The sequence below is a fragment of the Coccinella septempunctata genome, chromosome 3 (genome assembly GCF_907165205.1).
Source record: "Coccinella septempunctata chromosome 3, icCocSept1.1, whole genome shotgun sequence".
NCBI lineage: Eukaryota > Metazoa > Arthropoda > Insecta > Coleoptera > Coccinellidae > Coccinella > Coccinella septempunctata.
Window position 1 is genome coordinate 3,371,742 of NC_058191.1, and position 25,351 is coordinate 3,397,092.

The window sequence follows — 25,351 nt, forward strand, 5'->3', positions numbered from 1 at the left end:
TTGGAAAAATTCGAGAATAAATTTATGTTTTTCTATTTTTTCGTATTATGTCCGGTACTACCCGACTTTCCCCTAAAGGTTATAACCTATCTATTTGCTAGATATAAATGAAACGAATTGTAGTTTTATGATGGTGATCATCAACTCAAGTGAAGAAAAATCGCAAACGTTTCAAATCAATCAATTTCTCAGTCTTGCTCCTTGGACCTTATTAGTTATTACACTTTTCGGATCATAGTCTGGACCTTATTAAGTGTTTGAAAATATCAAACATATAACTTCACAAAGATATATTTTCTGTTCAACACAGTACACAGTAATCAACATAAATATAATAAATTATATTAATGCATGAGAATTTTGTTCAGAAGCGTTCAAATTGTTTGGACTTTACGTGGGAATACACGTGCATTGTCAGATCAATTTGAACGCTTCCGCGCTAAATCGTATGTTATATTTTTGAAACATGCACATTATGACTTGGGCCCACGTCACGTCAGAGTAATCTGTATGCAACTTAAGTCATTTGACTAACTGATGCATTTTTCCAAACTTCCTCTCCTTATCAAGGTCCGGCCCTTATTTGGAGACGACAAAGTGGACCTTGTTTGGTCCTTAGATATGTCCTGGGCAAATCAAACAAAATCAAAATAAAGAATCAATAATTTCGGTAACTTAATACGTCAATCCTCGCTTTAACAGTGTTTCTACACAATTACTGCATAATAACTGTGTTTTATCAATAAAACCGCGCAAAACAAAATGACCAGCGCGAAAGCAATGAATGTCGATGCAATTTTGTGATTGGTAATTCTGGAGGGTCCAGGCGGCATCAGTTTCATTTTAAGTATCAAGTGCGGGAAGTTTGAAAAGATGGACCTTATTTGGAACCGGTCCTTTTTAGGCGCAACCACCTTATATTGTAATTCAGTGGAAGGAAAAGGTTAGTATATTCTCTTATTGATAGTTTCCCATAACAACTTATTTCTTAGTACCGAATATAATACAACTGATGATATAAATATGCTGCCTTTTCTTGCCCCAAGAAAGAAGAGAATGAGAATTACATATGTGATAAATTTTTTTCAACAATCTGGATAGCAGAAGTCATCATCTGATATTTCTGCGTTTTCATTTTTGACCTCAACTCTGAATGGATCATCTTGAATGTCAGAATGCGATCCAGCCGTTCCATGACCAGAAGGATGAAATTTATAATCAGAAAAAGGGGATTGATTATTATCCCTATCATTAGCATCACAAAAATTTTCAGTTCTATTTCTTAGTTTCTTCAATTTATAACGTGTTAGAATTGATTGTATCTCTTCTTGAGCCACAATGGCATCTTCCTCCAACAGAGACTGCAATTGTATTCCGACGTAATTTCCGAAGACCTCATACTCGTTAGGCTTTTCTTCTCTCCATACGAGTTCATCAGAAATACTTTTTAAATCTTCCGCAATAGAATTGAGCTTACTATTCAAATTAATTATTTTAGGTGGCCTCTTTACTCCCGATTTGACAGATTTTCGTGACGCTTCCGGTTGGTTATCAGCCTTCCTCTTCTTGGAGATTTCTTGATGTCTATTGATCTCTTTTTGCCTACTGTCAATATCTGCTTGACTTCCCTCCGTTAATGTGGGTGCATCTCTAGAATCCGATGGTGGAATCTGCAGAAAATAAAAAGGTTTTCATTATTTTATCGTTTTCTCTATATTGAACCATGATATGACGAACTAAATTTTTCTTAGACGACTGAAGAGACGATCATGATCATTTATGAAATGAATAGAAATATTTGTGAAAGCTATATACAAGGATATATTGAAAAATTCTTAGCCTACTATAGAACCAAACAAAATTTCAATGTCAAAATATTTTATTACTCAACATATTCTTCACTTGATTGGATACATTTATTACAGTGAACCTGCAACTTTTCTAGACCTTTCAAAATATGTAAAGGATTCTTCTTGCACTGCAAACCAGACCTCCACAATTTCTATTACCTCCTCCTTGGAAGAAAATTTACGACCTTTTAAACTTTTTTTATTTAGGAAAGAGATGATAGTCGGATGGAGCCAAATCTGGTGAATAAGGGGGGAATTCTAGTAATTCAAACCCTAAATCACGAATTTTTTGTATGGCAACATGAGATTTGTGTGCAGGGGCGTTGTCCTGCAGAAACAAAAAACACCTTTGGATAGCTTTCCGCGTCTTTTCTCTTTGATTTTTTTTCCGTAGAGAGGTCAGTTATGTCGAATAGTAATGTTCGGTTATTGTTCTACCCTTATCCGAAAAATCAATCATGATTACTCCATGGCAATCCCAAAAAACTGAAACAAGAACTTTTCCAGCAGATTTTTGGACACGAAACTTCTTAGGTCTTGGAGAACTAGAGTGTCGCCATTCCATCGATTGTTGCTTTGTTTCTGGATCGTAGAAATGTCTTATCCATAGTAACTCGGTTTAAGAAGTCTTCATCGTTTTCAAATCCAGCACAGGTCGAAAGCGATGCTTCTTCCCTTGCACTCTTTTGGTCAACATTAAAACATTTGGGGATCGATTTTGCAGCAAATTTTCTCATGTCCAAATTGACGTAAACTATATGATGAACGTGTTCGTATGAAATATTCAGTGCTTCAGATATCCGTTTTAGCCCAATTCGACGGTCTGATAAAATCATGTCATGAACTGCATCGATATTTTCGGGGACTGACACAGAAACTGGCCTTTCCGATCGGTCATCATCTTCAATGAAAAATTTACCTCTTTTGAAGCTTGCAGTCCAATTTTCCGCGGTCGCATACGAAGGACATTGATCACCAAGGGTATTGGTATTAAGCATATCTTCGTACATCTGCTTACCTCTTAACCCTTTTAAATACAGGTACTCGATGATGGCTCGATACTCCAATTTTTCGATTTTCACAATTTCGGTGTACAGGATGGGCAAAATTGGTGATACCTGAATTATAACTTTTTCAACCCAACGAGATAGAGGAAAATGTATGGCACATTATTGTCGTCATTTTTCGAGAAACTAATCATGCCATCAACTGCATTCCTCTACCTTCTTTTGTTTTCGAGTTATAGGTCAAAATTAAAATTTCAACTTTGGTCATTATCTCAATTTCTGTTTAAGCTAGGATGTTGGAATGAAAACATTATACAGACACTTTTTTGATAGCAATCCAGTGGCGTAATATGATTTTTTCCAACAGATTTATTTGCTGAGCTATAACATAAATATCTATTTTTTCTTATGAAAACAGTAGTTTAAAATGCTGAGGGTGATGTATAATATATTTCTGAAACGGTAGAAAAATGGCGATTCTTTCTAATTCATTTAAAACTACTGTTTTCATAAGAAAAAACAAAACTTTATGTTATAGCTCAGCAAATAAACCTGTAGGAAAAATCATAGTACACTGGATTGCTATCAAAAAAGTGTCTGTCTAATGTTTTTATTTCAACATCCTAGCACAAACAAGAACGGAGATAATGATCAAAGTTGAAATCGCCCAAATTTCAAATTTGTCCTATAACTCGAAAACAAAAGAAGATAGAGGAATGCAGTTGATGGCATTATTAGTTTCTCGAAAAAAGACGACATGAATGGTACATTCATTTTTCTCTCTCTCGTTGGTTTAAAAAGTTGTAGTTCAGGTATCATCAATTTTGCCCACCCTGTACATCTTCTTTCTTTTAATTTATTGCCTAACTCTGGCTTACTTTTTCGACCTCAAACTTCACATTGTCACTTCTAATGAGATATTGATCGATGCTATGGTAACGCAATATTTTTTTATGCATGGAACTGGTATAGGCTAACTAGATATCAATACATCCTCGTATATCCAGAATTTAAATGTTTAAAAATATGTTCGATTTTTATTTTGATAAAAATCGAACATTTATATTTGTATAAAGATGCGATCAGTTTGAAAACCACTACATGGGAGTAATATGGCTTTCTGAAGGTTCGTTCGAAATTTGAGTCCATCGGGCTGAGTTATCTTTGGAATTATATTCAATTCAATAGTGATACGATTCTCAAGAAATTTTGCACAATTTCTCGTTTTAGTGTTTCATCATTATTGACAAATTGGCGATGAAGAATCAAAAGTTTTTTGAAATTCTTTCTCGTTTTTCACCATTTTCTGATGAATATCCACTGACATATCCATGGGAGAGGATTCCCCAACATAAGGGTCCTGTAGCTTTCCTCCAACAACTGAAGAACAGGAGAATCATCATTTGGAAGACCGAACCTGGTCGAAAGACCCTCCCAGTCAAAAAAAAAGATTTGGTTATTATTAATTTGAGTACTGAAGGCATTTCTAACGACGAGGGTGATCCTCCACCAAGATCAGCAGAAGATTTTTGACGCAGAGATGATATTCCTCCCAGTGCAATTGAAGGACAAGTTATGTACCTATGCTTAAATATTTTTTCCTTAGTTATCAAGTCTTCGAATAAGTTGATGACGACTGTATTATTCACATTTTCTTCTCTCTCTCTCTCTTTCTCTATCTATATATTTTTTAGGGACCTCATTAATATCTCATTCGAACAAATAGTGAGAATTTGGAAATACTCAGAAGAAATTATCTAGTCGTAACATGAGCTTTCGAAATTCAATCTGGAACTGAAAAGATACACATTGGCGAAGACGTACTGTAAAAGATGCATACATGAGGAAAGAAAATGCGAAGATTTCAAATGGGTTGTAAATGGTTACATGATGATGACGAGGATAGCAGTATTTCAGAAGAACAAGAACGACGTGCGACGAAATATAAGAATGAATATAAACACTGCTAAAAATATAAATATAAAGGAATTAGATGTCTTCTTGCAAACGGTGAGTACTATAATGTGCTACAATAGACCGCTTGGTCGCAGTAGCAGGTTTGGTTTATCCGTCCAACTATAATGGTATTTAAAGCAAAGTTTATATCAGTAATCCGAATGAATGACATTTCTTCCTGAAATTTTGTCAATCGTAATATATGTTCGTAATGAATAACCTTGGAACATTAAATATGGTCAAACCGTTGATCGGACAATCAAAGATTCATGAAACCCGCAGTTGGAGCGAGTTTCACAAAACTTTGATTGCTCGATCAACGATATGACAATCACTCGATTTCCAAAACGAATTCGATGGAACCTTTTCATTTCTGAATATTTCGAAGAAGTAGGAATTGAGAGTCATTGAATGGATTTATATAGATCATAATTTCATGCGAGAATGATATTTTGAATGCCCATTACTTAATTAATGAGTATTTGTCGTTTATTCGTCAAAAAAGTGTTGATTCTCCGATCAAGCTTTGTGAAACCGGGGCTTAATTTCAAATGATCTTTTTTTCAACAGAATTTTGAGTTAAATCTTTCACGTAGTGAAAAATGATTCCTATATTATTTTGGGGTTTAAGGAAAACTGCCAATTGTACTTTACTCAGAAAATACTCTCTTGATACTTCTTGTTCTGTTTGTTGATCCTGATGTTTCTCGGAGAAGTTCGAAATCGAATCAAAAAGAGGTACCTACCTGTGATATAAGATGCATGAATGAGAACTTTCAAAATTTCATCTTTTCGAAAAATTTCAATAAGATAAAAGAAAAAGAAATAAAAATAACAGACATCTTCTGTACCTACTAACCTCTTGGTCACTTCTTTCTTCATTTTGTTGATTATCGCAATGTGTGATTTCTTGATCTTTGACGAACAGAAGAAGGTCGTAATACCATAAACTCGGAACGTAAACTTCACCCGATCGTTTGGATTCTAGTATTTTTTTGTACTCCCGTCGAAAACCGCCACGGAGAGTGTTGATTTTCGATTTCACCGTGTCTCTCGTTGCTGATTTTTCAAATTCTTGCAATTTCGTTAAGAGAACGTTATATGCGTGTTTTTTTTTCGATCTGTCCATGTACTCTTTCGATTTAATTCGCCACAAGCATGGAAACGATTTATACATTTCGATGAACTCGGTTAGAAATTCGCGTGAGAGGCTTCTCAGGTCCGACATCGTTTCACTGTTGTCGAGACAGACTGCAGCTGCTCGTTTGACTGGTTTAGAAGAAAAGAGACACAACGAAACGACGGAGTATTTCAACGCACATTCCACATGCAAGTCGTCCTTTGTATGCGCGTTGAACGCACGAGGCCACGGTCCCTGGCGTTCGATTCCGTCCGGCTTTATACAGGCTGTCCGCGCCATGGGATATCGGTCGATTACTCTAATCTATTAACTTTAGAAAAAAGAGTTTCAAATAAAACTTCCCTCTTTTCAAGTAGAGCAGCTCCTAAAATTATTTAAAACTATACGAATTGTTTCGTTTCTTCTGCACAGCTATCAACTTACGTTATTAAATGGAACACCCTATATATTTCTACATTTTTCAATTCCTTGATAATTTTGAATGTAAGATTGATAACACAACTATGTCTGAATTCTCAACGGTTTTCAAGAGACTTGGATTTTTATCAGTATTTTTACAGTTTGAGGTACTTATATAAAGGAATATAGCTCCGTCCCTATTCTATGAATTTGATTCGAATTTGGACTATGTGTAGTCAATAAATGAAACACTAAAACATTTCTTTGTAAATAACTATATTATATGGAGGTCTCGTCTCGCCCCTTGTCTCGTGCGAGATCTCATGGTTCATAACGTTTTGTGAAAGCGGAATATTTGAATCTAACAATAATTATAACGCATAGATTCTCACATAAAGTCACGATATCATTTAACCCTCCTTCTCAAATTTTTCGAGTATTTGTTTACACTCTCTCTATATATAAATACAAGTTTCCAAAAATAGTTAGGTATTCAATCAATTTGTTAATGACAATTCGGCTCTAGAATAATTGTATGAATTTATTCCGCGAAATGTAAGCCCCATCTGCAGAACAGTTTCTGAGGATTTCTTCTAATTTTCTAAGAAGAAAACTGTGAGTAAGGCCAGAGGAGTAGAAGCAGAACACCTGATATTTGGTTATCTCGGTCGATCGCAACATCTTGAAATGGACTTTTAGAAAAACTTTTCTTTATTGTTATACACTTTTTGTATATTTATATATGATATTGTACTATATTACGTTTAATATTGTGATATACATTCGTGATTATAAAGAGGTAAAAAGATATCAATTACACTGAGATAATTGATTCATATATATTGGTCATGTATTGATCACAATACCAACGATGAGAAACATTCATGAGGTCCTGTAGTTTCGTCGTTCATAACCTTCCTTGAATGCGGAATATTTATATCTATACTCAATTCACTTTCATAAAAGCATTCGGTAGGATATGGAAATTTGGCACATTCCACACTGAATAGGGAATACTCCTTCTGACGAAAATGATGTATTTTTTATGGAATATCTTTGAAAAGTCACATTTTGAAATACCCATTTCAACCGTTTCCCAAAAAAAATTGTTTTAAGCACTTAAAAATGAAAAATAAAAATGTAAAATGTATAGGCCATAGATTAATTAAAATACGAGTACCTACTGAAAATCGTACTAGATTCGTATTAACTCTCATTATTCATTTCAAAGATGTTTGTCTGGCCTGGATTATCGTTACAAGAAAATTTGAAATATGCGCTATAGAATCCTTTTCACCTTTTCACTTTTATTTTAGCACTCGATTGGCCATGAAAATTTGACACATTTCACTCTATATAGTACGAAAATGTGGGGTTGTGAAGCTTGTCAAAACATTTTTGGGTTTTGAATCAACGCTATGTTGCCCGTTCTAGGTAAAAGTTTCTGTTGTTACGTATTTTATCACAATGTCGAATGTCTTCGGAAAATATGTGACGAACATAATTGAAGTTTATACAAACTGATTGAAGGCATACCAAATCCAGTTATTTGCATGGAAACTACAAGAGATCAGTATAATATCATAATATGCACTAGCTTGAGGAGAGTTAATGTTCGTTATCTTCTTTGGCTAAAGTTTGAATACGTTACATTAGTTGTAGATTTCAAAAATATTAACCCGAAGATGAAATGCATATGATGCAGTGGTTGGGAATGGGTATATCTCGAAGGAATCAACAGATAATTACAAGAATGTTAAATTCTTCAACAAAAATCATCTTGCATCAATTTAAGTAAAAGGAATTACAGGAAGTTTCAAGTTAAGAGGAACTTCACCTACTAACAAAAATTTCACATGAATAAACAATTAACAGGACAACTGGTGCGCATTTGTGGCTGTTCATCTCAATACATTGATATAATAATAATAATCAGGTATTTATTGGTACCTTAAGACATTTACAATGTATAGGACAAGTCAAATGAAAAATAGAAAAATCAATTTTCGGGAACTTATTCTACGATGACATTAATCGAAAATCCTGTAGTAAACTTTTCGCATTAATTCACTCAAATATAAAATTCTCAAATGCCACCCACCACTTTTTTGGGTCTTCGTCATCCTCTTCATTCACAATCTTTCTGATTGTTGAAATATTCAGCTGAAATATAAATCGTTTAGATTCAAATGAAACATTATATAAATTCTCTTACATTGAATATGTTCGCTACCGTCTGACTTATTGTGGATTTTAGAATAGCAGGGTATAACTATTTGAATTTGCGGACCTGATTTCTAAATAGCACTTCCTGAAACTCTGTCATTTTCGGCATTTTCGTAATAAAAATTGATATTAGTTGTGGCAACGGCGTTATGACATTAACGATATTTCATCAGTCCCAACCTTACTCCGTTCTAGTTACAAAAACTTGAGAAAATTATTTCATGGCCAACGGACTGCTAAAATAAATTTGAATGGAGTATAGAAACATAGAATGCCTTGAAATAGGAGGTACTTCGAAAAATGCTTATAAAATTAGCTGTTGATGAAAGCATAGTGAAAGGAATGTCCTCCGAAGATTCATACCTGCCCCTTCCAAAAAAAAAAAGAAAATCGAAGAGTCCATTAGAATTACACTTATCGAACTGCCCTTGTACAAATTCATTAATTCCTCACAACCTTACCACATCCGATTACCTTTAGTAGCAATTGTTTTAATTACGAACCAGAAAAAGGAATGGAGTTCCCTCCTGTGGAATTTTGTTGTAATCGAAAGATAATCAAGTTTATCTAGAATCAAATTACTTTTCCTGCTGCCGCCTCCTACTGTTGATTGAGGATTTTCCAGGATTATTTCCAAGTCGACTCTGATCAAACTGCGCACAATCAATAGAGAGCGTTTTAATGCTTACGTAAAGCTCCTTCCCTTAAAATTGAAGCGTTGAAAGAAATATATATTTTTATAACGATGATTAAGATAATAACAGAAATAATGGGTATTGATTGAAAAATAGTGTGTGGCGAGAAAGGTGAGTGTCTTAGGATTTTCTTGTGGTTAGATTTTTGGAAGATTCTTATCCCTTAGAACACAAAGACTTAGCTATGTCTCACAAAAATGTTCATCTTTTATCTACCATACATGTACAATATTTCTGGTACATAATTAGAAAATCAAATGATTTTCCGATTTTATTGGAAACATTTTGCATTTTCCAGAATCCTATGTTTCATGACTCCATTTATTTTTAAGTTTATTACAATGAAAATTGATCGCATTTAGTTTTATAATTATAATATAATTTCGCACATATAGATATTTCTGATTGTCATCCCCCTTTTCATGTTTGCAAGCGCGAAAATCAATATGTTGTCGGGAAACGTCGTCGTTTTTCGGTTGATCCTACGCAGGGCTGTCGAAATCCTTCCATGTAGTGGGTGGACGAGGAGAATGTGACTTGGGATCCTAGATGTGCAATATGAAGTTTAATAAAATTAAAATGTAAAAAAAATCGTTGTGCAAGTTGAGGTTTTAAATGGTATGTTGATGTAGTGTATGGATGTATTTGTATATGTTGAATTTTCTTCATTTCCCCAGCAATTTCTCAACCAAAATTTTGTAGGATCGAAATCCTATAACATTGCCTGAATTCCAAAACCCTAATCTTAACATGAATTACCTAAATGCTAAGAAAGGCTATTCTGGCCACAAATTTCCACAAAATATTCATTTTTTAATCCATCTTTCGTAGTTATTGGATGTCTGAAAACAATTGATCCTTTGCAAGTCCCCTTTTCTTCGTTCCCTGCTTCTGTTCACCCTATTCTGCTCCTCTCCAATATTCGCAATTTTTCTGATATTATCTCGACTCGTAAAATTTCCATTTATATATTTTCCGGGAATGCGAACTTTCTCATTATTTGATGTGCAACGTACAATCGGTATGAGAATAATATGCACAATAAGAAAAATTGCACAATATCAACAGGGCAAGAATTTATACGAGAATAGAGTTATGAAATATTGTCCTTTTCTTTTTTCCTTCGTGAAAAATCTCAGCTGTCTATTTCTATATTGAAATGGAATTAAGTTGATTTTTCATACAAAACAGCGTATGTATAAAAGTTCTCTTTTACTTATTTGTGTGAAAGAAGTATGCAATGATAGAGAATGAACATATAGGCATGAGGTTCTGTATTACACTCGTACAAAAAAATTATGCTAAATTGCCATTTAACATTTTTAAATAATCCTATGAAACAAGTTTACCGCAGGATTTCTCGAGGGTTATCTATTAAGTTATAACACAAACCTCATTTTGCCTTATCAATCAGTTCAAGATATTCCGAAAAAAAATGTATTTTCTCCAAAGTTGAAGAATCTAGAACATCGAAACTTTTTTTGATGTGCTCCTATACGGGCTGCTCTTGTGCCATGTCTTTACTGTACCAAAGATTTGTCGAAAAGGAACAAATGATCTAGATAATTTATACTTTCGCTCGACGTGTATCAAAATATAAGAAATGAGGAATAATATTCAAGTATAGAGTATTTCAATGTAGCTTATGAACCAATTACTGATAGTGAGAAATATAGTAAAGGTCCATTTTTATTATTGAATTATTCTGGAGATCCCAAATATTCAAATTAATATTATTGTTCAGGAGAACTTTCTTGTAAAATTGGTGTACACGTACTTGTAATGGTTATCTCGTTTTTCTCGAGAAGAGATGAATATTTTTTCATTCTGTTAACGGCGTTTTGTACAAGTTAATGTTGAATTGGGATGCGCGTAAAAGTCGGATATAAAAATTGAGATTTGCTTCCTGGCAGAGTCAAAATTTTGCCCTGAAACATACCTTTTTGATTACGCCATTCGAAAAATTAATTCAACGTGAACTTTTTGTCACAATACTCTTTTCTTCTATTTTGAATGGTTAGCAATCTACAGCGTGTTTTATGTTATTTCTATTCCATTTAATTTTTTTGTATTCTGACAGTATGCCTTGATTTGAAAACAAAGATGTGATTTCTCTCCTATTATTATTTATTAAATAATATAAACATTTTTTCAGTGACAAACGAAACACTTCAAATCATATGTTCTATATGCCTACCATCATGATTCATACATAAATTATATCTCTTCTTTATTTTCTTATCAGTGACCTTCAGTGGCGGCTCGTGATCTAGTTCACTAGGGGGCTACTTTTAGAATAATAATAAAAATATGAAATTTTGAAACCAGTTTTCCGCAAAATTGTATGCAATTTATAATTCTTTTTGAAACATACCTGTTCTTATCTGCTTGCTCGTTGTGCTTAATAATATTATTCCGGTATTCTAATTGAGCAGCGATATTAGTCGTAACCAGAAAAGCTAATTCTGTCGAACAATTTACATGCTTGGCAAATAGCTCATGCTTCTTAATTTTTTCATTAAGGTGCTTCAAATCTCTAAATCCTGCCCTTGCCCATACGTTATCAATTGTTATACACTTGTCTTGAGAATCGTCTTGCTTAAGAAGTTTTATCTGCCTGGGTTGAATTTAAATCGGGAGTCGGTCTACCCAGCAGTTGAATACGGCTTTTTTCCGCCAGCGAAAGCCTCGCGAAATCAGTTTTTAAAATATTTTGAACACTATTGTCCGCCGTTATTTCAAAACGTAAACAAATACGAACGCAAACTAGGTTGTCTATACGCTAGCCGGCAGCGGCTAGAATGAACCTGTAGGGGCGACTTTTATCGTAGCCCTTTTACTCCTTGAAACGACCGACACGAAGAGTTGCGGCTGGAGCCGAATGACTGTCCGAATGCAAGAATTCGGGGCTATACGATTCATCGCCCATGCAGGGACGAACTGCTAGATTATGATTGAAATAAACAAAACTGCAGGAGTCGCATGAAAGTTTTACATTAATAAATTATATAAATAACCGTGGAAAGTAATATTTTCATTGAAAATCGTATGGGAAGGTAAATAGCATAGAAGGATTGATTTCTTGTGACTTCTTGTATGGGGGGCTGTAGCCCTATAGCCCTCACAGACCAGCCGCCACTGGTGACCTTGACCAAAATATCAGGGCTTTTGCATTTTTCGGATTCGGTCTAGATAAAACGATATGGCCATTTTAAATTTTCATAATGAGCTATGCTAACAAGATTCTGTTTAAAACGACAAGCTTGATCTATGACACCACACATCTGTGGATCTTTTAAATAGAGTTGAATTCAGCCAAACTATTCGAATTTCACTGATACTTTTCGTTTTAGAATTTCGCATCGGCGCCAGCGCGTTATACGACAAAATATAAAGAATACTTCTATTTTCCAAAATGATAACATATTCATCAAAGAGCGTTCAACTTACTTTTGAGTTGAACTCTTTGGATTTCTATTTTTTATATGGTATGTGATGGTCGTTATGAAGAAACTGTAGGATGTGACTGAAATTTCGTGTTCGTAAAAGATTCATCATATCAATGAAAAATTATAGGTGTTTCGAAAACCATTCTATTCGATAAGATCAATTGGATTTTCAACAGACTATAACCTGTTTTTTTTTTCAACATAGCCGAATTGAAAAAAATGATAAATTGAAAAAAGTGTTTCTTCTGAAATCAGAAATCTTCTGTTGAAATATATAATCCATTCACTTTTATTTTAGCAGTCGGTTGGCCATGGAAATTTGACACATTTCACTTTGTATATAGTACGAAAATGTGGGGTTATGACGCTTGTCGAAACATTTTTGGGTTTTAAATCAACGCTATGTTGCCCGTTCTATGTAAAAGTTTCTGTTATTACGTATTTTATTACAATGTCGAATCTCTTCGTAAAATATGTGACGAACATAATTGAAGTTTATACAAACTGATTAAGGCATACCAAATCCAGTTATTTGCATGGAAAATACAAGAGATCAATATAATATCATGATTTGCACTAGCTTGAGGAGAGTTAATGTTCGTTATCTTCTTTGGCTAAAGTTTGAATACGTTACATCAGTTGTAGATTACAAAAATATTAACCCGAAGATAAAATGCATATGTTGCAGTGGTTGGGAATGGGTAACTCCCGAAGAAATTAACAGATAATTACAAGAATGTTGAATTCTTCAAAAAAAATCATCTTGAATCAATATAAGTAAAAGGGATTAAAGAAAGTTTCAATCAAGATGAACTTCACCTTTGAACAAAAATTTCACATGAATAAACAATTAGCAGAAAATTGGCGCGTATTTCTGGCTGTTCATCTTAATGCATTGAGATAATAATAATAACTAGGTATTTATTGGTACCTTAAGACATTTACAATGTATAGGACAAGTCAAATGAAAATTAGAAAAATCAATTTTCGAGAACTTATTCTACGACAACATTCATCGACAATCCTGTAGTAAACTTTTCGCATTAATTCACTCAAACATAAAATTCTCAAATGCCACCACTTTTTTGGGTCTCCCAATAGAAGGAAAATCATTGTCATCCTCTTCATTCACAATCTTTCTGACTGTGGAAATATTCAGCTGAAATATAAGTCGTTTAGATTCAGATGAAACATTATATAAATTCACTTACATTGAATGTGTTCGCTATACCGTCTGACGTATTGTGGATTTTAGAATATCAGGGTATAACTATTTGAATGAGCATACCTGAATTCTAAATGGCACTTAACCCTGTCTCTTCTTTCAATCACTTTCGGCATTTTCGTAATAAAAATTGATATAAGTTGTGGCAACGGCGTTATGACATTAACGACATTTCATGAGTGCCAACCTAACTCCGTTCTAGTTACAAAAACTTGAGAAAATTATTTCATGGCCAACCGACTGCTAAATATGAATGTGAATGCGGTATATGTACAAGTCAAAGACTGACCTTGTGTATCTATTCAGCTGTCGTTACATTTATTGCAAAACATCAAATAGACCTAGGAATTGACACTTGTCTTATTGTTGTTCTTAGTGAATTGTGTTAATCAAGCCTTATTTGCCATATGAATTGTGTCCTTGGAAGGGTTGTAACTCAGATATCATTCATTTTCAAGAAAAACGAATAAGAAGTAGCTTTATTTTTGACCGTACTAAACATAAGAGAATAATGTACATAATGCGGGATCGCCTTATATATAGAACATTGAGATTGATGACTTCTAGGAGTATTGAAATTCTGGAATCTCCTCATCTTATATAAATATCTATAAGAAGCATATATCAGTATTTTCAGGCATATTTAATTTTTATAGTCTATAACTTTTGTTGATACATTTCCATCAATTATTATTATAATTTAGTTTCAGTTTAGACGTGAAAATTTTTGCTTTTTGATTTTGTGAATGCTTTTGTGTAGTTGATATTGCTTTCTTTTACATATTTTTGTTCAGTATCAGTTATGAATCGAGTCGTTGGGTACAGTTTGTGATAAAGTTGTTGAGTTGTAATTTGTAATGGGATGGATCACGTTAAAGAAAAAATAAATTTTAATGAAAGATGATTAACGTATGAAATTATCGCTGATTGATCACAGGACCCAGTTGATTACGAATAAAAAACCGATAGCTCGATCATTAGGTAATGTGTAGATCATGAGCAAATCGAGAAGAATCAAGGAAACTTGAATAATTAGTTCAATAAAACTACTCCATTACTATTAACTACAACATGTTTCTAGTGAATAGTACTACCCAACTAAAAAACAACGCACATTAACTTGGCAACAGCGAATTTCTGCAACTGTTCGATCAGCTGAAAAAACACTCGATCAACTAAATTAAAAAAAAATCTAAAATGGTTCATACGATGCCTCAGTGACACACACAGTCCTTCTACACTTTGGTGATAGTCACAGCAACAAAACACAAGTGCTAAACGATATCTATTAAAAACTCAATTAATAACGTTAAAATCAAATCTTCCCTACCCCCCTATTTTTCCTGCATTTTAACCACTGTGACGAGTAAATGGCTTCATTCATTTTCCACACTATTCATCAATAATTTTAACTTCGATTTGCAGGTTCATAGATGAGGCTCAGACTAGATAATGCACAAAATAACCAAAGGCTTGAAGAAGAAAAAGAAAGGTAAAAAATCTAAACATAAGGAAGAGGAGCTTTTCAAACCAGAAGAGTTAGAGGCTTATCGCAGGGAGCATCAAGCGCATACTCCAAGTGGTGCTGAGAACGAAGAATGGAAAAAATTTCATGCTCTCACCTCAGGGGTTGATAACGTCCTCCAGAAAACCCAGGAAGAACTTAGTCGTATCAAAGAAACAAGTTTTTTCCAGCGTGTTGCCACTCCTAGTGAGGAAAAACGAAGAGCGGAGGAGGAGGCGAAAAAAGAACTTTCTCAAGCAACCCAACAGCCTGTAGAGCCTGAAGAACCTCAACTCCCTGATCCAAACAAACTAGGGATCGTTCAGGTATCCGATTCTGAATCAGAAGCCGATGATGAAGACGATGATATCTTTGATACCGCATACATTGATGCCATAGCTGCTGGTGAGGTGAAATTAGCTTATATTCCTGAATCTCCTACTGAATTCGAGGGCAACGATCCTTTCGATACTTCATACGCCGAGAAGGCTATACTTGGACCAGCTGCTCAGACGAAAAAAGGAAAGAAATTGGTGCCCATTGGTGCAGCTGTAGAGGTCCTAACAGGAAGAGTACAGTTGCCCACTTGTAGTACACAAAGACCTGCTGCGAACAGAAGGCAAATCTTTCAAGATAGGGATCTCCTTCTAGGAAGCTTTGACGACAACGCCAATTCTATTGCTGAATGCATTAAAGGTGATTACAATTTTTTTCATTCTTCATTGTTTCATTCTTTCACGATGACAAGGCATCATCATGAAGGCCTGTTGTATGATGCAAAGAGGTTTTCGTTAGGATACTCCAGTGTTTATCTTAATTAATAGCTGCTTATTTCTGTATTCCTTAGCTTACGTCATTAGGTACTCAAATTAAGTGTTTGGCAATTTTGCGTTATTTTCAAACTTTTTGATTGGGTTGCAGCGAAATACGCAAAAATTTTTAGGAGTATTTTATATTTTTAACTATTGACAATGAAATAAGGTCAGGATCGAAACAATCCCATGTTGGTTCTTGAAATGGTTGGCGGAAAAGAAACCGTAGATAACTGTTACTTAACTGTGCTGAGGTGTCCCTTAAATTTTATGGATTGTTGGTGGAAACGAGCATTAGATAAATATTTTGTTAATAGTGGAGCTATTTTGGCAGATATTTCTTGGATGATTTACTTTTTCACATTCCTGTTGTAACGGGTAATAAAGTGTTTTAGAATTTGAAAGTGCAAGCACAAATTTAAATGATAGATACTTCCAGGGTGAACTCCAAAATATCATTTGAATACATGATGATCTTCTTCCTGTCTTCGTCAAATTTTGACATGTAATTTTGAAAAATTTGGTCGAGTTATGAATCCTCTGCTTATTAAGATCTGAATGAAACATGATATTGTTCGATGTTCGATGTTATTTCTCTGCTAAGCTTAAATACCTTTGCAATTGTAGCGCTCCCAGTTGAAAAGATAATGAAATTAAGCTTTCTCAAAATTTTTATTTAATTTTTTCCTCTGATAATGACTTATTTTCAAAATATCGCGAAGAGATAAGAGAATGATTGCCTAAGTCAGGATAATATTACAATTGTTTTCAATATCTCGAGCTTGAACCATCTTAATATTCTGAATGTGAAAAATGGCAGAATATCGTTGAATTTGAGGAAAAATATTATAAGGTCATGATAGAATGGTGGTACCTAAAACGAATGGAAGAAGTTTATGAAATTCTTCATTCTGTTTCAAACACTGATCAACAAATTTAAAGAGGGTGTTTTCAAGATTGCTTTGGATTCTGTGAGGATAAACGTTTATCTCTTATTCGATATATATTTATCCTCATGTTTTTTTTTCGGACGAGAAGGATTTCTGACGCATCTTGAGTGAACACATTGTGTATAGATAAATTAATGTACGTTGATGTGAATAAACGGTTCACTAATGTAGCTGTTGAAATGAGTTGACGCACATCTCAGCTAGTAGGTACCGAGAACGGGATTGCAGACATCAAATGACAGATATAAGAGCATTATATTGTTCAAAGAAGATAGAAAGTAACGTAATGTATAATCATTTGAGGGAAATATTAGTCCAATAGCGTGCTTAGGAATATTCCAGGAGTGAATACATTCAACTTCATTGACAGAAATTTATCTCTCTTTCATGCAAATTAAACTCGGTTCGGTTATGGTAAAGCAGAGAATTATGATTTAATACTAAGCATTGAACTCAGAACTTGGAATTGCAAGGACCATTTATTCAATCAGGGCTGGGGCTGGATTCACCTTCATAGGATTTAAAGAACGGAGTACTTCATGGAAAAAGGTGTACCTTATTATTCTCAGGAATATCTCCATTCGAAAAATGAGCTGTATAGTTACCGAAACTACTTTTGCTTATTAGTTAATAAATAATCCTTTTCCATCTTTATTTTCTCTCTATTGAGATTTTTTAAATTTTTTCCCTAATGAAATTGTATTATCTCTCCCGCATAAACGTACTTGAAGATTTTCTGTAATTTATTCGAATGCTGAGTTCATTAGTCGTTTTCTCAGTCCTTCAAAAACAGGGGACCATTTATAAATGTAAATCAATAAATGAATAAATATGTAAGTTTCATCAGGTTAAAAAACGGTATGAAACACAAAAACAGTGAATTAAATTTGGTAATGAAACAGCAATGTTATATTTTCTTTTGAACACTTATGTGACTTATGTCTCTTAAATTTAAAACATTTGAAATTTCACGTCTAACTTTCTGAGAACACAGTGTCCGGTAAAGAAGCCTATGAGGGGATGTAGAATATTCTTTTCTAGTTCGAAAAAATTGTCGCTTTTCCTGCATTCTGGTTACTGTGGAATTTCTCTAGCCCGGAAGAAAACACTATAAGTTTTCCTTTCCTCTCGGACCTTCGTTGTAGGTGCGTTTTCTTAGGTACTCTGCAAAAAAGTTCAGATCCTACTAGTTACTTATATATTTCTTCCTTGTTTGCACTGGAATCAAAGAAGGTACTTGGGAAGCAGCCAGAGAAACTTGCTTTATGATTATTGAACTTGGCTAGTCCCTACTGCACTTTGAATTGATGACATTGGAGCTCATTGCTCTAATGGGTACTTGACTGCTTTACTTTTTCGACTTCAACTTGAGACTCATCAAAATCAAATTGGGAATAATCAATTTCATATTGATAACAAATGTCAGTGTGTGTGTACTGTGTGTGTAATGCTGATTGCTCTGCGGCTTCCTATTGATATTTATGGGCAGAGTCTACAGTTCTGGCAATGTGCTTCCTGTCGGCAAATGAAACTAATTCCATCCATGTAGTTTGAATATTTTCTGCTTGATATCTAAGAGTTCCTTTTTGAATTCTCAACTTAGATTTTATTTTAGTCACAATTCTTTCGCTTGAGCTCTCTACGAATATTTCACTGCATCCGTCCAAACTTATTGTGCAGGGTGGGCAAATTTCGAAATGCTCATCAAAAGTTGAAACCATAGAAATATTGAGAAGAAAGGTTTTTTGACCATTTTCTATTATTTATATTGATACAAATCATATGATGTTATATATTTTTGAAATCAATAAAAATTATGCTTTCAAAAAATTGCACAGAAAATTTGTGTTCCCATTTAAAAAACATAACTGTGGGTCATAGCTTCGTAATTAAATTCCTGCTAAAAAGTCGAGCACGCCCCATTGAATTCTACGTAAAAAAGTGCCCCTATAATGTTTCAATTTCTGTCATCAGCGGAGATATAAATTTAATTCGATATCGCCATTTTTCCAATTTTTGCTTTTAACTAGAAAACAAAAGAAAGTAGCCAAAAATGACTACTTCTATTGCTAGTTTCTCAGAAAAAGAGAAAGAGAATGGGGTATCAGATTTTGTGTATCTCCTCTGGTTTAAAAACTGTAGTGCTAAAACATCAAAATTTGCCCACCCTGTACAGAACGCATCAAAAAGATTTTGGAATACTTTGTATGTTATTCTTGAATTTTTTAATGAAGTAAAGAATCTTGGAATTTTGTCGAATTTTCAACTTACGCCATCTCTTTCGGGAACTTTTGAAGGACAAATTTCGACAGGCATATCTCCCAGAAAAATCAACATACATCTTGATGTGATGAATATCTGAAAGAGCAGCCTTTTCTTTGGAAAATATCGGAATTTCATCGAGCTCGGTGCAACTGTTCGGTCTTGACGAATTTTAAACTGACCCTAACTTTTTCTGGATTTTTTGAAAGTCAATTTTTGAAAAGTGTATCTCCCAGAAAAATCATCGTAGATTTTAATGTAATGTATATTTCGAAAGAGCAGCTTTTCTTGTAAAAATTCTCCCAACTTTATCGATCTCTGTGAAACCGTTAGGTCTTGACGAATTTTTATCTTACCCCATCTTATTCGGGATATTTCGAAGGAGAACTCTGGACACGTGTATACTCCAAAAAAGTCTTCGAAGATCTGAGTGTAATGCATATTCTGAAAACCAACCAGCTCTTCTAGTAGAAAATCTTGAAATTTCATCGAACTCGGTGCAGGCAATAGGTAATGACGAATTTTCAACTTACCCTATCTCTTTCGCGAATTTTAAAAGGACAACTTTCAACACGCGTATTTGCCAAAAAATCATCCTAGCTCTTGATGTGATAAATACTCCGAAAGAGCAGCTCTTCTTGTGAACTAGGGAGTTCATAAATGGTTGCGGCAACGTCGTTTTGACATTAACGACATGTCAAGAATATCAACCTTACCTCGTTCTGGTTACAAAAACTTAGGAAAATTATTCCATGGTCAACCGAGTGCTTTTATTGAAGTTAATGGAGTATATGTATAAATTACATTTCAGAAATATTCCACAAAAAAAAATTGGTAAAATAATATTTCTGCTGAAATAATTCGTGGATGTGTTCTCATTCATGTTTTCGTTATCACTACCTATATTGCCAATTTTTTTTTTCTAGATACGCCTGATCAACCTCCCAAGACACTTCTAGACGAAGAAGCGCCACCAGATCTAGCAAGTGAACCCATTGACTTATCGAAATCGCTCTACATTCCACCGATACCGGTCACCCCATCTCCAATATCCCAGAGTTCAGGGCACAACCTCGAGGATTCTGAGGACGACGAATTTGCTCAACTTGCTACAGAAAACTTGAACAAGGAACCTAAGAACGTTATAGAGAAATTACCTGTCGTAACTCCGGATGTGGCTCAAGTGATCGAGGATCATTGGGACGCTTTTTCGGATGAGTGAGTTAAAAATAATTTTTTTTTTCTTATTCATGGAATAATTCCAGGAGGGGTATGAATTTATTTTTATGGATAAACCCCCAAATTTACACATTTTGATGTAGATATTAAATTTATATCATGTTGCATTGAGGTTGAAAATACGTAGACAAATTCTCAGTTGATTCGATGAATAATTGCAGAAGTTATAGTTAATGTGGAACAAAAATCTGCAAAATTTCAAAAAATACTCTATACATGGTGTGAATTATAGGTCCGTAAAAATTCAAGGGGTGAATCCTTGTCAAAAAAATAATGTGGTCCCTGTATATATATTTTTTTTTTGACTAGCCTCGGCTTAGATACAGCTCTCTTAATGTGACTCGAACAGAGATACTTGGTGATGTTCCCAAATAATTATACGTCATAGAAAAAGCCACTTCTGAAGTTTGTTCCGCAAGAAAAGTTTTTCCTTATTTATATTGTACCCACCATTGAAAAATTAATTTCTGATTGCCTGAGTGGTTTTGAACAAATAAGTTCTTTTCTAATTTCTTGCTAAAAGTAGAGGTTATTGGCAAAACAAATTATCAACAAGTACGTGTAGTAGTATAGGCTGGAATAATATTCGAACTTGAATTTACCTAGTAGGCGGATATCATGCTGACATAATAGGGAAGCACCACCAAAATTATACAGGGAGAGTCTTTGATTCGTACGAATACTTTAACACTAGTTTCTTGAGATCAAAAGAAACATTTTTTTCCTCTACTATTTTCTTCGAAAAAAATCGATTTAAAAGATTCACAGCGGGTTTAATAAAACTTTCATTGTCCGATCGACGATTTGACAGTTACGATTTCTCAAACGAAATCACTGAAACCTTTTCATTTCTGAATGTTTTGAAAAAGTAGCAATTGAAAATAATTGAATGGACGTACAAACATCTCAATTTGATGCTAGAATGATATTCTGAATGATCATGGCTGAATTATCGGTTGAAAACAAATTGACGTCTATTCGTCAGTCAAGCGTTGATTCCCCGATCAAGCTTTATGAAACCCGGGGTCAAGCTGTGGAAAAATCATAACAAAATGTTATTTTTATTTCTATCTCTTAAACTGTTTCATCGAATTTTTTCGGAATATAGTTTTCCGTTCATTTGATGAATCTTTTTCTAACACAAGATCATTTTCTCTTTATGACCATTACTTACCATAAAAATGCCAAAAATTCAAAAAACCCAACTCGTGAATTTAAGTTGAACGCTATCTTATGAATATTTGAACGTTTTGTAAAATGAAAGTATTCATATTTTCTCATATAATGCGCTGTTTTCGATTAAAAATTTAAATTTAATTTTGTTTTCCAGTGATGGCACTGCTCATCATGAAAACTTAAAATGACTATATCTATCTTTTTATTAGGGCCAAATCGGAAAAATGGTACAGGAAAAAAGTGTTTCTTTTGACCTCAAGGATCTACTGTTGAAATATTTGTACGAGTCAAAGACTCGCCTTGTATAGAATGTATTCATATAAAGGAAAACACATTAATGGCGTTGTTTTCAAGCTCGATCAACAGTTTGTCCGTTCACTCGTAACATACCCTATATAATCACTATACATAAGTCATGCCAATTTCCGATTGAATATTAATTAATATAATATTATTAATATTATATTATTATATATATTATATTATATTATTAATATTAATTACTAATATGTCCGATATTAAAAAAAGAGGTTTTCAAATTAACAGGATAAAATATTCTGATAACGATGAAATTTATAGGTATATCTATTTCAACAGGTTTCTTTTCATTTTTCAAAATCAGTCAATTATACTCATAGGACCTATGAATGTATCTTATCCTTATGCAAATGAAAATTTGATGCTATTCGTTCTTCAAAGATAACTTGAAGGAAAAACCAAAAAAAACTAGTCGAAATATAATTAGCGAAAAATAGTGTTTTCCACATATTGAAATAGAACAAAACACGTTTTGCCTTAAGTATGACTTGACTACAGTATTAGACAACATAAAATTAAATTATGATTTTCTGTTCTGTTTCAGGAAAACAGGATTTCAAACAGATTTTGTGGAGGTAGAACATGAACCTGAACTAGATATCGATCCTTTCGATACGACATTTGCTGAGAATATCTTGCCAGGGAAAGCTGAGCTCAAGCAAATTGAAAGTGAAGTTCTGAACGCACAATTTGAGATCGAAGTAAAACCGAAACAGGAAAAACTTCTACATATTCTGAAAAAATTGAGCCTCAGTGAAGACGGAACAAAGGATAACGTAACAGGTAACTGAAATGAACAGCAGCAAAATGAAATCCATAGCTAAAAGCAATAAAGAATTATGTTGCAGCAATTTCACAATTCACTACATTACAAATGTTACATCCCGTAAGAAATATTTTTCCAATCTAATTCTCTTTTGAATGTGGTTTGGCGGTCTTATAACTCTTCTAACAGAAATGAATGGTACAATAACTTTTTTTTGATAAAATCATCAAGACCCAAATCGTCCCCAGCAACAAAAACAGTTTTTCAAAACGTAGGAGCCGAATTTGAAAATAAAGTCCATTCAAGAATGATTGACATCTCGGGTAGCTATGGAAAATCGAATTTAAGTTGGTAATAGCCCATAAGTTCAGATTTTGTGTTGCGGAATTCAGGTTGGTATTGTGAATGAACAGTGATCTATAGACCTATTATATGTGAATCTATGCACTGACCGGAGTTAATTTGAATTTTGTATACCTGTTTATATTCTTAATGTAATCCAACAAATTGGAAACATAAGTATATCAATTTTGATTGCTAATTGATATGCTCTGAATGTAAATATTTCTCCTTTTCAAATACTTTTCCAGGTTATATTTAAATATTCCTGTTCTATGATTAAAATTACAGAAATTATTGAGGATCTTTTGTGACCACATTTAAGCTGCGTCTAGACTTTCAAGTCCTACTGGGATGTCAATCATTCTTGAATGAACTATAGGTTATATTTTTGTCTACAAATGGCTCGTTCCAGAATCGCATCTTTTTAATCTGTTACGTCTTACCGTCCAATCAGAGCGCAGATCTACGTCTATCTACGAATCAGAGCAAAGTCTGCTCGCTCTCTTTCCTCCGAGATGTAATTCTGGAACTCTACAAAAATAATTGCAACTCAAGTGTCAAGTGTGTGGCATTTTTGAAATGGCAATAGAATTACCTACCTTTAAACAAGGTGTCACTCAACCTTCATTCCCATTTACGATTTTAGAGGTTGGTGTTATCACACTCAGCGTTAACACAAATTCATTGGAAACTGAATATCCCCCTTATATATTGCGCAGTTCTGAGAACAGCTCTGATGGGGGGCAAACTATAGATAAGGTCACAGTGGAACGTAACCCCTTTGCCAGGGCCGTTGCCAGACATTTTGCCACCCCGACAAAATTGAATTTTGTCACCTGTCACTCGTTTTTATAATTTGATGCATATGCCGATGTGAATATTGAATCGAAAAGAAACCTTAGGAAATGAAGAAATACAAAATACAAAAATATATATTATCTACTGATTATACAAGTGCCGGTATCATACATAGAACAATCATGAGAATTTATTCGCCAAAAGCAAAAAATTTTTGTACTAGTGAAATAAATAAATATTTCCATATGAGTCGCTCATTTTCAACATTAGGAAGAGAAGTGAAATGAGCTTTGTTGTTAAGAATGTCATTACGAATCGAAATGCATGATAATTTATAGGGTGTTCAAAAAATAACATTTTATGAAATATTTTGAAAACTCGACTGTCAATTTTTGTTTTATTTTCGGCATCGAGAAGGCCATTAAAAATGCTACTAGTTCATCCATTCAACCGAATTCGTGGCAATAATAACAGAGTTTGCAATGGTGCCGACCTAATTTGGAACGCCTTTTATATATCGTTCTCAAATACCTTTTTCTGTGTTTATGTGAATATTTATTATTACAGATTCAAGCTTGAAGATCAAGGAAGGTAACAGGGACCTTCTTGGAGGAAGCAACACTGATTTGAACAATCTAAACCAACCCTTAACTCCAGCAGCACAAATCGACGACAGCTATATCGAGTACTGCGATCCATTTGACACCTCCATTGTTGAGTCCGTGAAGAAACCAGGACAGGCGGAACTGAAGTTTATCGAAAAGGAACTACTTGCCGATATACAGAAAGAACAAGCTCCTGATTTGAGTGACGATGATTTCAATCCAAGAGCGGAGGAAATAAAGGAGATACCTAGAGAAAGATCTGTGTCGAGACCTGATGTCCTCAACGTTGTGAGCTCGAAGTCAGTCTGTTTTGATACAGCAGTACTATCCGATAAAGATTACATTGGAATACCAACTAATAATACTAGACTCGGAAAACCACCAACGCCATTCTACGTTAGGAAAAACTCTGTTCCAGGAGCTCCAGAGGAAGACATTTCTCCTGACCCGATTGAGACTAATACTGTTGATTTTGGTGGTAGTGGTACTATATCGAAAAGTGCCACTGAGGTACCAGCTGTATTTCCTGAAACTAACTTGAACGATTTCGACGAATCCGAAAATAATTTCGATCCTTTCGATACTTCCATAGCTAATAACGTCATATACAGTACTATACAATAAAATAAAC

General features: G+C 34.1%; 2 protein-coding genes across 2 annotated transcripts in view; one reads left to right on the forward strand and one right to left on the reverse strand.

The window, feature by feature from the left end:
* Nucleotides 1-373: 373 nt before the first annotated feature.
* Nucleotides 374-6,077, reverse strand: LOC123309872. Its single transcript, XM_044893164.1, has 2 exons — nt 5,673-6,077; nt 374-1,670 (listed from the first exon to the last, which is right to left on the reverse strand). Exons 1-2 carry the CDS (start codon nt 6,039-6,041, stop codon nt 1,086-1,088), a joined length of 954 nt encoding a protein of 317 aa, XP_044749099.1. The 5' UTR covers nt 6,042-6,077; the 3' UTR covers nt 374-1,085.
* Nucleotides 6,078-9,231: 3,154 nt separating this feature from the next.
* The window catches only part of LOC123309719 (protein stoned-B-like), a 30,127-nt gene continuing 14,007 nt past the window's right edge, over nt 9,232-25,351 (forward strand). The window contains 5 exon segments of the mRNA XM_044892946.1: nt 9,232-9,385; nt 15,374-16,148; nt 20,403-20,694; nt 22,754-22,992; nt 24,683-25,350. Coding sequence (XP_044748881.1) covers nt 15,401-16,148; nt 20,403-20,694; nt 22,754-22,992; nt 24,683-25,350 — 1,947 coding nt within the window. The 5' untranslated portion in view covers nt 9,232-9,385; nt 15,374-15,400.

Coding starts and splice junctions, on each gene's coding strand:
- LOC123309872 (XM_044893164.1), bottom strand. CDS start 6,041: ATGTCGGACCTGAGAAGCCTCTCACGCGAATTTCTAACCGAGTTCATC. Junction 1,671..5,672: donor AAGAAAGAAGTGACCAAGAG/GTTAGTAGGTAC, acceptor TATTTTCTGCAG/ATTCCACCATCGGATTCTAG.